The sequence below is a fragment of the Musca autumnalis genome, unplaced genomic scaffold (genome assembly GCF_047663935.1).
Source record: "Musca autumnalis isolate F117 unplaced genomic scaffold, ASM4766393v1 scaffold_2, whole genome shotgun sequence".
NCBI classification, from domain to species: domain Eukaryota; kingdom Metazoa; phylum Arthropoda; class Insecta; order Diptera; family Muscidae; genus Musca; species Musca autumnalis.
In genome coordinates this window covers 253600905-253618316 of record NW_027411755.1, presented here as the reverse complement: position 1 = coordinate 253618316, position 17412 = coordinate 253600905, and the positions used below count along the sequence as shown (strand labels likewise).

Genomic DNA, 17412 nt, shown 5'->3' with positions numbered 1-17412 from the left:
TTAGGAAATATGGCAATTCGGGAAGGACGCTTTTTTAAGTTTGGTTCAAATAAAACTGCAATTAGGGGAAACATTTTGATAAATAAGATCAGATATCACTTGGAATTGATCACAGCATAACAGATAAGAAAATACAAAATGAAAATGTCCGTCCTACGGTTCCCACGATATGGGTGGAAGTAGGAACATTAATGCAATGATGCGTCTCCAAACAAGCTGTTAAATACAAGTTTTTATTGCTAAAAAGTACAGAATGGGGTCATTTTGAACATTTATTATACTCTCAACCATAAATTATGCATATTCAAATCAGATTTCAGCCATTTCGGTTTGGATGATGTGGGTGAAATTTTAAAAATACCGAAAATCTGGCGGTACCGTTCTATGGGGGCTATATCAAAAAGTGGACCTGTACCGACATTTATCTGTCGGACTACTTTATACCCCCAACGAAGGCTAAATGCCAAATGTCAGCCATTTCAGTTGGATAATGCGGCTAAAATCATAAAAATTACATAAATCGGGAGGTACCGCCCTATAGGAGGTATACCAAAAATATATATAAACAAGTAAAAAAGTATCAGTCGGCTTTGCCGACAGAGATATACCCTCAGCCTATGTATTTAGGGGGTTTTCCAACGACAAAAGTATGGATTAAAGCTCGAAAATTTTGCGGGGATAACGTTAGATAGGGCGTATTTATCGCACTAGCTTAGCTCTTGCGCTCCAACCACAACTCACGGTGTCATAGGGGTTTTTGGTCCTTTCAGGCTATTTTCTCAGGAAGTATGGACTTGCCCCTGATGAAACTTATTGCGTCGTATGGGGGGCAGTGAATACAAGTTGCTACAACAAAAATTAAATCGATTCGAGAACAGGTCCTAAACTGAACTTTTCCCAAATTTTGTGTGGGAGGTACCCGAAGGAGTGGACCGATTGAGTCCATATTGGAACCTCATCTAAGTCTGGTAAAAATTTCACGATGTGCAAAGTATGGACCATGTACGACTTGCATCCACACATATAATTGATTATTCAACGTTTCCAAATTGGCCGAAGGACAGTCTACTTGATGTCCCCAAACAGCGTGAAGTGCTGGAGACCATTAAAGGATTTTGATAAATAAGAGCATGAGGAGGCACCCTGGCCAACACTGTCCTATCGCACAGTTTCTTTTGGTGGAAATGGAGTACAGCGCTGTTGTCGTACTGTATTGCTTGGGGAACCCCCCTGAAGGGGGCGATTTTAAGGAAATTAACCCATGAGAAACCACGGTTTACCAGATGACGTCATTTGTCAGATCGGCTGACACGATGATTATGTCTGGCGAACTATGGCCCTCACCTCTAATTCTGGTAAACATTAAAGTCCCCAAAGACCCATCACTTATGACCTTCTAAAATCGGGTTAACGTTGGGCCTAAATTTGGAGTAGAGCTAATATTCGGTGGGATGTATACGAAACCCCGGAACTCAACTCAATGTACATACATACATATGTTTGTATATGTATCACGACACATTGATGTTATAAAAACGTGTATTTTTGGAACTTTTTTCAGGGTTTTCTTCACTTAGAGATTCCAAAAAACCCTATTACAACCAATGGTTTGAAAAATGTGGTTCATGTTGTAAAAAATATCCCCATTCGGGTGATATGGCTGTATGTCGCTGCTCCCAAATTTTGGACCCACATTAGTAAAATTTTGCAAAGATTTTTTCAACCCACTGAGCACCCGTAATACTAGATTAAGGGCAAATTGCTTGAAAAGGTAGCTGTAAATGTAAAATACTTCTAATCGGCAGGTCCATACTGGGCAAGTCCAAACTTGGACTTTAAAGCCAATTTGATTTATAGAAAAAAACATCAATTATTTTTTATTATTAAATTATTTAGTTTAATATATTTTCTCTACATTGGATTTAGTTTTTTGTTTTTGGTCTACAAATTCATGTCCATAATAATACAGCAAATTTCAGTGTGTGGAAAGTTGTGTGTAAGTGTGTGTGTACAGTACAGAGATTATACATTATCAATATGGTGGTTTTTGTTTTATTATTTTTTAATTATTTAATTACTTATCTTTTGTAGCCTTATTATCATCGGTTTGCTTTAATACAATTTAAATAAGATAATTATAATTGTTACCAAAATTATTTAGGCAAGTAGACAGACAGGCAGGACTTAGCCATTATATTCATTACAATAATGGCTAACCAAAAAAGACGTCCAAAAATTTGTATACTTGCGTCATCAATTATGGAGATGTTAGTGTGATGTGAAAAGAGGGGGTTTTTGGGAATAGAGGAGGAGGAACCTAATTAAAAATATATCTTACAAACGGAAATATATATTGAACTTCTACTATATAAATATATAGTTAGTCATATGTGTGTGTTTAGGTATATTTATGTGTTAAGGATAAGTTAGCTATAAAATATAGGGGACTTGAGGTTGGGGGACTGGAATAACATAAAACATTTTTAAGGGGAAAGTGTATAATATTACGAGGGGGATTTGGAAGCGCTCTGAGCTAAAAATCGCTTGTTGTATGTGTTAACTTACATACCTATAAACATTGGATTTTTATAACAAAAAAAAACATAAAACAAAAAAATATATAATAAAATGTATGTTAATCTATGCAATTACTACTTATTCTCAACGGTGTCTCTAGTTGTGGGGTGACATTTTTAATAAAAGCTCTGCTGGCTTTATACAACCGCGTATGACTTGACAATCTGGGGCGACAGATTGGATGGACTCTAGTTCTCATCATTTTAATTACTACGAATCCAGTTGCCTTTAAAGTCTTTCTTTTTTTTCTAAGTACCACTTAAAATGTTTTGGTTTCTTTAAAAAAAAAAAACTCTTATTTTATAAGGTTTTTGGGGTTTACTCCTAATAAAGGACTAAAGAGGATAGGCATTTACATAAAAAACTAATCAGATTTAAGCATACTACAGTGCTGCTAAAAACTTCTTTACACTCGAAAAAAGCAAAATATCTCTTGGGTCTCCTAATTTTGCACTGCATCATCCAAGGTTTGGACAATATGTTTTGACACTATGGCTGTGGCCTCACTGGCATTGGGTATTAGAAAACGATCCATGTCGGTTATCAGCAAACCATCACCATCTGGAAATCCATATTTGAAGGTGATCAAATCGCGATGTCGTTTTTTCGCTGTAATCTTAACAATGCTGGCCAATGGTCTTCGTACAATAATTTGTGCCTGGCCTCGAGGCAATTCTCTAAGGACGATTAAATGTGTGGGTGTGATTATCAAATGTGATTCGTACATATAACCATTCATGTGGACCTCTTGACACTTGAAGGCATTCATAATATCGGGTGATTTCAAGTAATTGTTCAGCGTAACAATTTCCTTGGTGTCACCGGGTAATTTTGTTGCAGCATTTGCTGCTGATTCTTTGCCATCATCCAAAGCATGACCGGCACCCTCAAAATCACCATCATGTTCATCATCAATACTAAACACTGGGGCCACATTGCGATAACGTTTTCCATTTCTTTCGGCTGCCGAAACATGTCTCTGCTGTACCGGCATTTGGTTGCCATGATTGTTGGCATCTCCTGGCCCAACGGATCCAGCATTATTTGCACCATTTGTTGGATTCACAATTATATCCAATAGTTTACCCTTTACCTCTGCTGTTTTGAATTTCATAACTTGTGAAAAGCGATTGAAGAAATCTGAACCACCACCCTGCTTCGCAGACGAATCGCGTTTCGCTTGGTTTCCTGATTTCTGACGCATTTGTACACCCTCAAAGAGTGAACCCGAACTGTTACGGGTACACACAAGACATTTTTTCGGTTCATGATCTTCCAAACAATCGGCCATATGATCACCAAAATAGTCATGAATCGCGTTATAGCCACCACTCAGCAATGAAACATATTTCGTATTTTTCTGTAGAAATGAAGCCACAACCATATGCGTATACTGATCCTCTTCCACTCGGCCGCTACCCATGAAGCATAAATGTTCACCACCTGCATTTGAATTGGCCTCTATGGATTGACGTTGAGCAGAAAGTAGACCTTGTACGGCCGTAGCAAATGCCACTGGTTCTTGCAGCATTAAATTACAATCTAAATGGAAGGCAGTTGACAAATGGCCGGCGTTATATTGTTCCGCCGGACGACAATCAACCAAAAAGAAACGCACCGCTTCCGTGGAATTGAGGTCAATAGAGGAATTTTCCACCAGTTCATAAACGGAGACGGGAAGACAAAGGGCCTGTAAATGAGGGAAAAGAGAAGTAATTAGAATGAGGTTCGAAAGAAAAAGAGCCCATTTACTAAACAATAGACGGCTAAAAAGGCCATCTATTCCACAGTGGACGGCCACTAAGGGCATCTACTCTACAGTAGACGCCCCAAAGGGCCATCTACTCTACAGTAGACGCCCCAAAGGGCCATCTACTCTACAGTAGACGCCCCAAAGGGCCATCTACTCTACAGTAGACGCCCCAAAGGGCCATCTACTCTACAGTAGACGCCCCAAAGGGCCATCTACTTTACAGTAGACGCCCCAAAGGGCCATCTACTCTACAGTAGACGCCCCAAAGGGCCATCTACTCTACAGTAGACGCCCCAAAGGGCCATCTACTCTACAGTAGACGCCCCAAAGGGCCATCTACTCTACAGTAGACGCCCCAAAGGGCCATCTACTCTACAGTAGACGCCCCAAAGGGCCATCTACTCTACAGTAGACGCCCCAAAAGGCCATCTACTCTACAGTAGACGCCCCAAAGGGCCATCTACTCTACAGTAGACGCTCCAAAGGGCCATCTACTCTACAGTAGACGCCCCAAAGGGCCATCTACTCTACAGTAGACGCCCCAAAGGGCCATCTACTCGACAGTAGACGCCCCAAAGGGCCATCTACTCGACAGTAGACGCCCCAAAGGGCCATCTACTCGACAGTAGACGCCCCAAAGGGCCATCTACTCGACAGTAGACGCCCCAAAGGGCCATCTACTCGACAGTAGACGCCCCAAAGGGCCATCTACTCGACAGTAGACGCCCCAAAGGGCCATCTACTCGACAGTAGACGCCCCAAAGGGCCATCTACTCGACAGTAGACGCCCCAAAGGGCCATCTACTCGACAGTAGACGCCCCAAAGGGCCATCTACTCGACAGTAGACGCCCCAAAAGGCCATCTAATCGACAGTAGACGCCCCAAAGGGCCATCTACTCTACAGTAGACGCCCCAAAGGGCCATCTACTCTACAGTAGACGCCCCAAAGGGCCATCTACTCGGCAGTAGACGCCCCAAAGGGCCATCTACTCTGCAGCAGACGCCCCAAAGGGCCATCTACTCTGCAGTAGACGCCCCAAAGGACCATCTACTCGACAGTAGACGCCCCAAAGGGCCATCTACTCGACAGTAGACGCCCCAAAGGGCCATCTACTCTACAGTAGACGCCCCAAAGGGCCATCTACTCTACAGTAGACGCCCCAAAGGGCCATCTACTCTACAGTAGACGCCCCAAAGGGCCATCTACTCTACAGTAGACGCCCCAAAGGGCCATCTACTCTACAGTAGACGCCCCAAAGGGCCATCTACTCTACAGTAGACGCCCCAAAGGGCCATCTACTCTACAGTAGACGCCCCAAAGGGCCATCTACTCTACAGTAGACGCCCCAAAGGGCCATCTACTCTACAGTAGACGCCCAAGGGCCTCTTACTCTTCAGTAGACGCCCCAAAGGGCCATCTACTCTACAGTAGACGCCCAAGGGCCTCTTACTCTTCAGTAGACGGCCAGTACACGATCAATATGCCACTCACCTGCGACACTGAACATTCCTCGGGTGTGCCTTTTTCATTTTGTTTACCATACAATGCCTTAAGGAAATCTGTTTTAAATGAGCTGGGGGTCTTCATAGAATAATATTGAGCCAATAGACAAAAATCCACAACATCATCTGGTTCCAAAGCACATGGCATATTTGATAGAAACTCTACAATTTGCTCTTTTGGTGAATCTTTGAGCGCCAAAATTTGTTCCCTACCATTGATGAGAATAATCAGGCCCAAAAAGAATACCAAAAATGGATCCGAATGTTGAAAGTATAAATCCCACATTGATAGAATCACCGAGAAGCTGCACGATGAGGCAAACAAACATTGAAACCATTGTTGAGAATATAAATCGGGGGAGATTTTCTTGGTATCCAACATTGTACACAACTCCGGATCATGATAGAGTATCAGCAGACGGAAAACATGGAATACATTTCCTTTGGGTTTACATCCCTTGGGTATGTAAGTATCACGTATGGCCTCAAAGAGATTATAGGTTTCTGAACGATTCAATTTCAATGCCAATAGCGGTAGTAGCAGCTCAATCCAACCATTATCCGTTTCATACTGTAGGTTACGATTTTTACAATAGAACGTTAATATTGATTCCAAATCTGAGAGCACCGACACTTCTTCGTCATCGTTGCCTATTCGTTCCAGCATCTTTTGGCAATCCTCTCTTAGCTGATTTTGAAAGGGCAAGTCGTAGATCTCATTGAACAGCGACATTTGGTCGCTTTTGTGGCGCACATCTAAACACACTTGCCAGACGTCTGGGCGCAAAGCCTCTGGCAGGGATTTGCCTTGGCAAATACCATAGATGTCATTGACATTGCAGTCATCCAGCAAGGCAGATTCCAGTTCAATGAGCCTAAAAGGAAAGGAGGAGAAAAACAAGCATACATATGTAAGTGAATGTACGAAAGATATCCAACTCATTATTTATTAATTCCAAACAGAAATGACTCACACAAACAGCAATCTGTCTGATTGGAATTTCTAGGCCAAGGAAATAAATTGTCATTTCTTTATCTTTCGGCCAAATTGCATTGCAACACCACGTATAAGATAGTTCAGGTGTGTGTTAGTAGGAAAGATAAGGAAATGTTCAATGTTTTTGCCCTTTTCTTGTCGTTGCTGAATAATTTTGTATTCACAACCATCAACACATCTCCCACTGCGAAACCCTGCGTCTGTCTTTCTTACCATAGATTGTCATCCATTCTAGATTCTCTTTGATGTTTTCTCAGATTAGATTTCTAGGTCGTCTCAAGACAAAACTAATCTTTGTTTACACGGATACTGGAACAGCTTGTTATTGTTTGTATTAATTATTAATAAATAGACGTTAAAATTTCATGAGGAAACAAACAAAAAATCTTATTGTGAGACGTCGACTATCGTGTATTTTGATGTTTTTTTCTATGAAGAGAAAAAAATAATACTTTGACGTAAGCTTGTCAAAGTGTCAAGTTTTTTGTAGCTTTGTTTTACATCTGGCAATGCTGTGAAACGTAAACGGTCAGAGATGAGAAGACCGTTAAGTACTTTTTATCATTTGGGAATGAAAACGTATAGCGTAAGGTAGACGTAATGTAAGTTACGTGAAAAAGAGAGAAATATTGAAGGACGGTCATCTAGGCTAAAGTAGAGCCAATAGAGACATCTATGTCCCGGTCCACACTAGAGTGATTTCATTGAAAATTTTTCATGAAATTATCCGTTCTTAGTCCCGGTCCACACTAGCGTGAATTTCATTAAAAAATTTCATGAAATTAGGTGTTCTTAAATCGAATTCCCCACTACAGCACTTTTGTGATTTTACTCTACTATGGAGGTCGATCTAGAGACGCATAATTTCATGTAATTTTTTCAATAAAATCACACTAGTGTGGACCGGGACTTAGATCAATTCCATACTTATGAATTTTACAAGAGAGCGCGCAGCTAGGATGCACTCCATTTTGCTTCCGTAGTACACAGCTAGGATGCACTCCGTTTTCGATTTTAAATCATAGCTTTTGATGTAGTGTTTTGAATTGAATTGAAAGACACTCTTCAGATAGTGTTTTTAATAAAATTACTATAGTATGGAACTCGACTTATCAGGGCAATGCCGTTAACGGCTAATCTAATATGGGGCAAGTCTGGTTGATACAGGACTTTCCATATATCATTAAATACACAACCTTTATGGGTATTTTACACGATACGTTTTTTACATATGGTATGTCACTTTTTATATAAAAATGTATATGCAAATTGACAGCACATATGTTAAATAACATATCGTGTAAAGTACCCAATAATGATTTTTCGTAGGTATATGTCATGGTAGAACAATAAAAGGTAACAGCAATTCCCAGCTGACTGAACTAAGGCTGGATCACAGTCTATACAGTCGGCCATTCAGAGTTCTGTTAACAACTTTTGACAACAAACATTATTGTGATTTGATTTCCTTTGTATTTTATGTCACAATAATGTATTTGACAGCAAACTAAATAGGCTAACTAGTTTGGGCTGAGTGTCCGACTGTATAGACTGTGGGCTGGATTCTTGTTCTATGAAATTTTGAAATAAAAAAAATTTCCTTTATAATTTTTTTCATTTGACAGTATTTTTCCTTTATTACAATTTTCATTTCACATTTTCATAGAAACAGAATTGAACCCCCGGAATGTAATGTTAGTGTCAAATTCCATACGACCATCATTTCCCATAAAGACTTCTTCATATCATTGACATGTAACCTCCTCCAGGTCCGAACGACGTGCCGCACACTAAAACACCGCTTATAGAGGCGGTACAATATTTGTTAATATGTGTGGTATTATGTCCCAATTTACATTAGGCGAGTTTACTTGCGGCAATTGTCAGTTTGATGGAGAGAGAGGTGAGGCATATGGTAACCCTTTGCCTCTCAGCCCCCTCTCTCACCTACAAACTGACAATTGCCGCAAGTAAACTCGCCTAATGTAAATTGGGACTTTGTTAAACTTGAAAAGACTAAAACCCTAATAAACGTGTGTTACTTTTATTTCAAAAACACAAGATTGAACCAGCCCCCCAATTTTTTTCCAATAATTCTACTTTCTGCGTGAAATTGTGCATTTAGTGGAGTGATATGATTAGAAGCACTCGCTTAAAGATCCCTAGCCAGCAAGCCAATTTTTTTATCCCTATAGTCGCAGTCTTTTATTCTGAACACAAGAAAGAGTGTCTAAAATTATAAGAATTTGTTTAAAAAAAATAAAGAAATACAAACTAAAGATACGAACATTGTATTAATTCACGAGACGCAAATTATTTTTGAAGTGGAGTTGGAGTTATTTTGTCAATCTGAGCTGGAGTAGGAGGAAAAATGGAAAACCATTTGGATGATGGAGCAAAATCAATTGCGGTGTCAGAAAATGTAGAGCAGAGGAAGTAAACTCAGTTACGATCAAATAGATTATACAATTTGTATGATTTCTCCCATCGGACGCCTCCCCAGGTGGTGGATAGGGGAATGCCCATCAGATATGGCGGGCACCGCAAAAATAAAATATGCGGGGCAAACCAAAAAAAAAAAGGAAAAGGCAGCGTCTGACCAAAAGATTGGCGGCGTCTGTACTCCATTGGAGCGGCTGAAGATGAAGAAGGAAAACTATAAACCCTCCAGATGGCAAGGGGAAACCGCTGAAGTATCTCTACCTCGACAACCATACAATTATGAATAATGAAGAAAATACACGGGCCTTAGTCTCCGGCAACACAAGGGTGCTAAGAATCCCCGGAGGTAAAACAAAAAGAAATCTTAATATCGGTACCTGGAATGTAAGAAGTCTCTACGAACCGGGAAAACTGGCTAATACAATAAACGAAATGAACCATTATAACATAGGCATATTGGGTGTAAGCGAAACATGGTGGCCTGATAATGGTGATTTCACATCCAACAATATGAAGATATACCACTCTGGCAATCAGAATAACAATCACAGGAATGGAGTTGGAATTATAGTAAAAAACAATATTGCAAGTTCTGTAAAAGGATTTATACCAAAATCAGATAGAACAATGCTCCTTAAAATAGAAGCAAAACCAATGAATATAAATATAATACAAGTATACGCGCCAGCTGCAGATAAAAGCGATGAGGAAATTGAAGCATTCTATGATGAGATCATATATTTATTGAAAACGACGAAATCCCACGAAATAAACATTATACAAGGCGACTTCAACGCAAAAGTTGGAGAAGAACCGGTATCAGGTGTAACAGGGAAATATGGACTTGGAAATCGAAATGAAAGAGGAGATAGACTCATTCAACTATGCCAAGAATAAAAAATGAAAATAACGAACACATTTTTCTGTCTTCCAAAAAGAAGACTATATACTTGGAAATCTCCACAAGATCGGAAAGATAACATCGTGAGGAATCAAATAGATTATAAATAAACGGTTTTTCTCTTGCATAAAGAAAACATCGACATATCCAGGAGCTGATGTACAATCCGATAATAATCTCTTAATGACGAAAATATGCCGCAAAATATCCCTATCAAAGAAAAAATTGGGCGAAAAAAATTTGCTGTCGAGAAACTGGATAACCACGATACACACACAATTGTGAAGCAACATATAAATCGTGAACTACACAATATTAACAGAGATGATGTAGAGAGCATTTGGTATTCTATCAAGCACTCATTAAAATTTATTGCCAGCAACAATCTAGGAAACTACAAAAAACCTAAAAATAAAGAATGGATGACGAACGACATACTCAAATTAATGGAAGAACGTCGAAAGTACAAACACACAAATTATGAATTATATTTTGAGCTTCATAGAGAAATACAATCGGCAATACGCATTGCAAAAATTGAGCACTTAAATAGACAATGTCAGGAAATTGAACGTCTCCAACAGCTTCACGATGACTTCAATTTACACAAAAGACTTAAGGAAGCCGCTGGAGTACGATTTAAGTCAATACCGAAAGTACTATACGTTAACAACAAAGCTGTCTTTGATACAAATGAAAAGAAAATAGTGTGGAGAGAATACATAAGACAGATATTTAATGACAATAACCGATCGGTCAACGTTCCAGCTAACCAACAATCGCTCACTGGGAACCCAATCACTAAGTCTGAGGTGGAATCTGTAATAAAATTACTACGTAATAAAAAAAGGCTGCGGATCAGACGAAATTCCCTCCGAATTGTTAAAATTAATAGATGACGAAAACCTACAGCTTTTGGTAGTGCTATTTAATTACATATATGACTCAGACCGATACCCTCAAGACTGGCTAAAATCAACTTTCATCACAATTCCAAAGAAAAGCCACGCAAGACAATGTAGCGACTACAGACTTATAAGTTTAATGAGCCACGCTCTCAAAATTTTTCTAAGAATCATTCACTCCAGAATTTATAAAAAAATGTGAAAAAGCCATGGGACTATCTCAATTTGGATTTAAAGAAGGCATGGGTACAAGAGAAGCCCTACTCTCTATACAAGTGTTAATACAGAAATGTACATAAAGATGTTTACCTATGTTTTGTGGATTACGAAAAAGCCTTCGACACCGTACAACATGACAAAATGGTGGAAATCCTCACATCTATTGGCATCCAAGGAAAAGAATTACAATGCATCAAGCAATTATATTGGAACCAAACAGCACAAGTCGACATTAATGGAGAACTGACAGAATGCATTGCAATATCGAAAGGAGTTAGACAGGGTTGCATATTGTCGCCATTATTATTCAATATCTATTCCGAAAGAATTTTTGAAGAATCAATGTCCAACGCTCGAAAAGGCGTATATATTGGTGGAAAATTCGTCAACAATATGCGATATGCAGATGATACCACTTTAATTGCGAGTAGTGTATCAAACTACAATTTCTTCTGACTCGGCTAAATTCCTATAGCGAAAAGTATGGGTTAATGATTAATATATCAAAAACTAAATATATGGTGATAACCAGGTCTAGAAACCAAAGCACAACAGAACTACATATAAATAATACACACATCGATAAAGTACAGAACTTTAAATATCTTGGCGTCAAAATAAATGAAAACTGGGACAACTCGAAAGAAATACGATGCAGAATAGAAATGGCAAGAGATGCATTTTTCAAATACAAAAATATTTTATGTAGTCATGACATAAACATGGAAACAAAAATACGATTTATTAAAACTTATGTCTGGTCGGTTCTGCTGTACGGCTCAGAAGTATGGACACTAAAAACCGCTGAAATAAAGAAATTGGAAGCCTTTGAAATGTGGATCTACCGTCGTATCCTAAACATTCCATGGACACATTTAGCACCAAATTCAGTGGTTCTCTCGAGGGTTAACCGTCAACGGGAACTCATTGGAACAATAAAAAGAAGAAAAACGTCATATCTTTGACATTTAATGAGGAACGCAAAATACAAACTGCTCCAAACCATAATCACTGGAACAATAGAAGGGAAGCCATCGAGAGGACGGAAAGAAATATCATGGATTGACAATATTCTTAAATGGACCGGCATTGGAAATATCTCAACCCTACTGAGTGAAGCCAGAAATAGAGACGCTTTTATGGAGATCATGGAAAATATATGAACATACCTTAAAATTTGTAACAGATAATTATATATAATTGTATTGGTCGCTTATATTCGGAGATCGAATATGCAAATAAAGAAGAAAGAAGAAGAGTAATAAAATTAATATGTGTAAATGTAATAAAGTTAATATTCTTGTTTTACACGAATAAGCAATGTATTTTATTTATTTTGGGATATTTGCAATGGCTTGCATTTTATAGCATCGTTAGACTGCATTTAAATTCAATCCAAAACACTACATCAAAGGCTGTTATTTGGATCGAAAATGGAGTGCATCCTAGCTGTGTGCCGTGGAAGCCAAATGGAGTGCATCCTAGCTGCGCGCTCTCTTGTAAAATTCATAGGTGAATTCATAGGAAAAGATGTACTCCAGCGGCAATTGTTCTAGTGATTTAACTGCATCCGCGGATGCAAACTTTTTGCTGGGATGTATCTGCGGGCAGACTATTTAAAACTCGAAACCAATTTTTCGCAATCATCTGGGTCATATTTACCAGCACAGTTCTTAACGAAGAGTACTTTGCAGTGACAAATATTAAGATCCCCAGAAAGCTATTTAGAAAACAACTTCAAGTGGATCCTATTGATATAAGTTGTCCATTTGTGCACTACTACTATTGAAAAAGATAAAATACTAAAGAGGTTTCTCATTTACGACTTTAAAATTGTTCATCTATGCACCGAATTATCTAATATTTCGTTAAACACATTATCAAGTTTAAATAACCCCTAGGAATTACTGCAATGGTATGTAATGGTACAATTTTTCTTCAATTTACAAATTACCATCACTGTTAGTATGGATTAACATTTCCCATTGCATACCATGTAACCGAAAACAAGAAGAAGACGACTTGTTGTTTTTCGGGTGAAACCATTTGTTTGTTCGTGTTGTGGTTGTAAATTGTTTTGTTTTTGATTCTTCAAACATTCCAAACAAATAGAATAGAAATTCGGTAGCAATCGTAAAAGAGGCAAACCTAAATTGCAAAGAAATTGTGCAAATTTGTAATCCAAAAACATTTTATTAAGATTTGAGCATTCATCCTGTTTTATTATTTTCAGAGAGCGAAGCCGATCGGCTCGAAGCCGGCTGGCAGCCGCCGCCGAAGTTTTGGGCCAGATCTGAGCCGCCGCCGATGTAAGCGGCTTTCAACGGCTGTTATTAAGAGCCGACTACATCGGCTTAGTCGTTATTTTGGTATGTTGTTAGCATAAAAACAATAAAGTTCAAATTTTGATAAAAACATTTATCTTCAAACAACCACTAATTTTTTTAAAACCATTGAAGAATATATATATTAAAAAATAATAACATTTGTATTGATATTATTAAGATGATGATACACTGTTTTGTGTGTTTTATTGACGATATATGGCAACCCTCTAAATGTTACGTACACAAGGTTCTGTAATCTGAAATTATTCTTTGTGTTTACATTCGTAACTCTCAAACCAATGCAAAGCAATGAAAATATCAAAATTTTCATATGATTTCATATATGTGTGTAGACGTCAATGAAAATTTGGAAGAAAATGGCAAAACGTTTTCATTGAATTTTTTCATAGTCTGGCATAAGACTAATTTTAAGGCCGCCATCATGTATGTTCACATGTATGTTGTCACTTTGGGTATACTAATATACAGAACAGCTGATGTCATACATGTGAAAAGGCAGATGGTGTGATGGCGGCCTAAGTGAGCTGGCAATCCCATCTTAAACCCGTTTTATTTACAATCGTGAGCTCAAGTGAAAAATGTTGCATTAGTGGCAAATGTGTGCTTTGGGATTTCAGCCACATCATCATCATCCGAACAATCCTTTTCATTTGCCGGAAACTGTGTAAATGCAAAGAGGAGCCGGTTACACCCCGCAACTATTAAAAAGCAATTATTTATACATGCAAAAGCCGATTTTTCGTAGCCGTTGCGAATATATCGGCTAAGCCGACGTCGAAAATCTTCCTCGGCTTAAGTCGACTTTTAGCCGCCGCCGGATGTTTTTCATGGCAGCCGCCGCCAGCCGCGACTAGACATCGGCTTCGTTCTCTGATTATTTTGCGAAACTTTCTTTCGTGTGTGCGTGTTTTGCGAGTGTGTTTGTGAAAAAATAAAAATATTGTTTTTGTTTAAAACAAAACATTGACTTTTCAACGCGGGGCGATTTCCGGTTTGTTAACACCAACAACGTAAAAAGTTCTGAATAAATTTTTGATTTAATTTACAGGTAAAGTTATTGTTCTGAGAAGCCGAACAAAGAAGTATTAGCTTAAATATCCTTGACCCCGTATTAGCATCCTCCCCATACCCATATGATTTGTGCCTCCTAGCGCAGGATTCTTCTCAAAGAGGAAGGAACAAAAACGCTGATGCTCTTGTGACTCATTCACGCCTTTGCCTGGTTTATATGCACGACATAACAAGACATCCTACGCTTCCTTTTTAATTGCTATTCCAAAACAAACAAACAAAACGGATGTGCGATACCATCCTTCTCATTGGTATGCTGAGCATGAAATCACATCCTACGCTTTCCTTTTAATTGTTAATTCCATAGAAATTATTTTTGTAACAAAAGCAGGAAGCTGGAATGCTTTGAAAATTAGGAGCAGAAGATATGTAGAACTACGAAAGACGAGCAGAAGATATGTAGAACTACTAAAGACGAAAGGATGTGTTTTGTGGATGCATTTTCTTTGTGTATAAAATGACATTTCCTAAGTTTTCTGTATGAATTAGCATACCAATTAGTTACCATTTCTGTGGTGTAAATTTTTCTCTTTCTGTAGACAAATCATCCACGTTTTGCGGTTATATTTTCCAATAGATCGTAATAGGGCTATTATTAGACGTCCAATAAGGCCATTTACTGCACAGAAGACGGCCAATAAGGCAGTCTACTCTACAGTAGACGGCCAATTAGGCCATCTACTCTACAGTAGACGGCCAATAAGGCCATCTACTCTACAATAGACCGGCAATAAGACCATCTACTCTACAGTAGACGGCCAATAAGGCCATCTACTCTACAGTAGACGGCCAATAAGGTCATCTGTTCTACAATAGACGGCCAATAAGGTCACTTACTATACAGTAGACGGCCAATAAGGTAATCTGCTCTACAGTAGAAGGACAAGAAGGTAATCTACTCTATAGAAAACTGCCAATAATGAAATCTACTGTACCGTAGACGGCCAATGAAGCCATCTGCTCTACAGTAGACGGCCAATGAAGCCATCTGCTCTACAGTAGACGCCCAATAAGGCCATCTATTCTACAGTAGACGCCCAATAAGGCCATCTACTCTACAGTAGACGGCCGATAAGGCAATCTACTCTACAGTAGACGGCCGATAAGGCCATCTACTTTACCGTAAACGACCAATAAGGCCATCTACTCTACAGTAGACAGCCGATAAGGCAATCTACTCTACAGTAGACGGCCAATAAGGCCATATACTCTACAGTAGACGGCCAATAAGGCCATATACTCCACAATAGACGGCCAATAAGGCCATATACTCCACAATAGACGGCCAATAAGGCCATCTACTCTTCAGTAGACGGCCAATATGGCCATCTACTCTACAATAGACCGGCAATAAGACCATCTACTCTACCGTAGACGGCCAATAAGGCCATCTACTCTAAAGTAGACGGCCAATAAGGCCATCTACTCTACAGTCTACTCTACAGTAGACGGCCAATGAAGTCATCTACTCTACAGTAGACGCCCGATAAGGCCATATACTCTACAGTAGACGGTCAATAAGGCCATCTAGCCTACAGTAGACGGCCAATAAGGTCATCTGTTCTACAATAGACGGCCAATAAGGCCATCTATTCTACAGTAGACGCCCAATAAGGCCATCTACTCTACAGTAGACGGCCGATAAGGCAATCTACTCTACAGTAGACGGCCTATAAGGCCATAATTCCATCTAATCTACAGTAGACGGCCGATAAGGCAATCTACTCTACAGTAGACGGCCGATAAGGCAATCTACTCTACAGTAGACGGCCGATAAGGCCATCTACTTTAACGTAAACGGCCAATAAGGCCATATACTCCACAATAGGCGGCAAATTAGCCACATTCCCGGAATTCTCTGCGAAAAAAATTGTTACTTTTCTATGGAAAAATGTCTACGGCTAAATTTTCAAATCACACACCCAATGAAACTATTTGGGTTTCATAATAATTTTTTCACATCAGTGTACCTACGGTGTTCATGACTATGAGAAGCCCCCAAGAACGTTTGTTTTTAGTGCAAATGCTGAATATTGACCCACATCCAAATGCACAATAACAACAAAAGCAACAACATTATAGCAGCAGTAGTCATTTGCATTTGGCATAGCTTCAACGTAGCTGCTGCATTTCAAGCACCCGGTAAATACGACGACTTAGCCCTGACCAACATTTAACGAAAATCATGAGCAATGGAGCAACAATTGTGTGGAGTGCATGTGTGTGTTGGCTGGCATGTGGAAGCCTCCTTCCCCCTCCCTCACATCTCTCCTAGTCGAAACTATTGATTTTCTTTTAAAACCAACTGCCAAGAAACCCCATCCGTTCAGTGGTTTGAGAATGCATGCGCCAGAGCGCCTGCGCTACAAATTTTTTCCATTGCATTATCCTTCTTCTACTGCATTTTATGGCTTTTTAGCATGAATGGCCTCGCTTTCGATGACATTATCACAGCAATTCATTTGTAGGTCCTTAATGGCATTGGTTGGGCAATTGTGTGAAGTGCTTTTGTGTCGAATAGTGGAAATTTGTTATTTCGGTGCAGTGCTCTTTTTTGAAATCGTTTGGAGTTTAAGGTTATTTTGTTAGACAGTGGCCCCATTTTGCATTTTTAAGTTGACCTTTAAAGTTGAACGGTTTAAATATAGCCAGGGTTCCTATTAGAAAGGTCACAACAACAGGTAATAGGTTAAAG

At 39.1% G+C, this 17412-nt stretch overlaps 2 protein-coding genes across 2 annotated transcripts in view; one reads left to right on the top strand and one right to left on the bottom strand.

Moving 5' to 3' along the window:
* Positions 1-1873: 1873 nt before the first annotated feature.
* Positions 1874-7339, bottom strand: TBC1D23 (TBC1 domain family member 23). Its single transcript, XM_073971370.1, has 3 exons — positions 7045-7339; positions 5824-6709; positions 1874-4267 (listed from the first exon to the last, which is right to left on the bottom strand). Exons 1-3 carry the CDS (start codon positions 7059-7061, stop codon positions 3020-3022), a joined length of 2151 nt encoding a protein of 716 aa, XP_073827471.1. The 5' UTR covers positions 7062-7339; the 3' UTR covers positions 1874-3019.
* Positions 7340-17163: 9824 nt separating this feature from the next.
* Pino (protein pinocchio) overlaps positions 17164-17412 on the top strand; it is a 254434-nt gene continuing 254185 nt past the window's right edge. The window contains exon 1 of the mRNA XM_073971485.1: positions 17164-17398. The gene's annotated coding sequence lies outside the window, so the exon portion shown is untranslated. The remainder of the gene's footprint in view (positions 17399-17412) is intronic.

Coding starts and splice junctions, on each gene's coding strand:
- TBC1D23 (XM_073971370.1), bottom strand. Junction 4,268..5,823: donor AGGAATGTTCAGTGTCGCAG/GTGAGTGGCATA, acceptor CCTCATTTACAG/GCCCTTTGTCTTCCCGTCTC.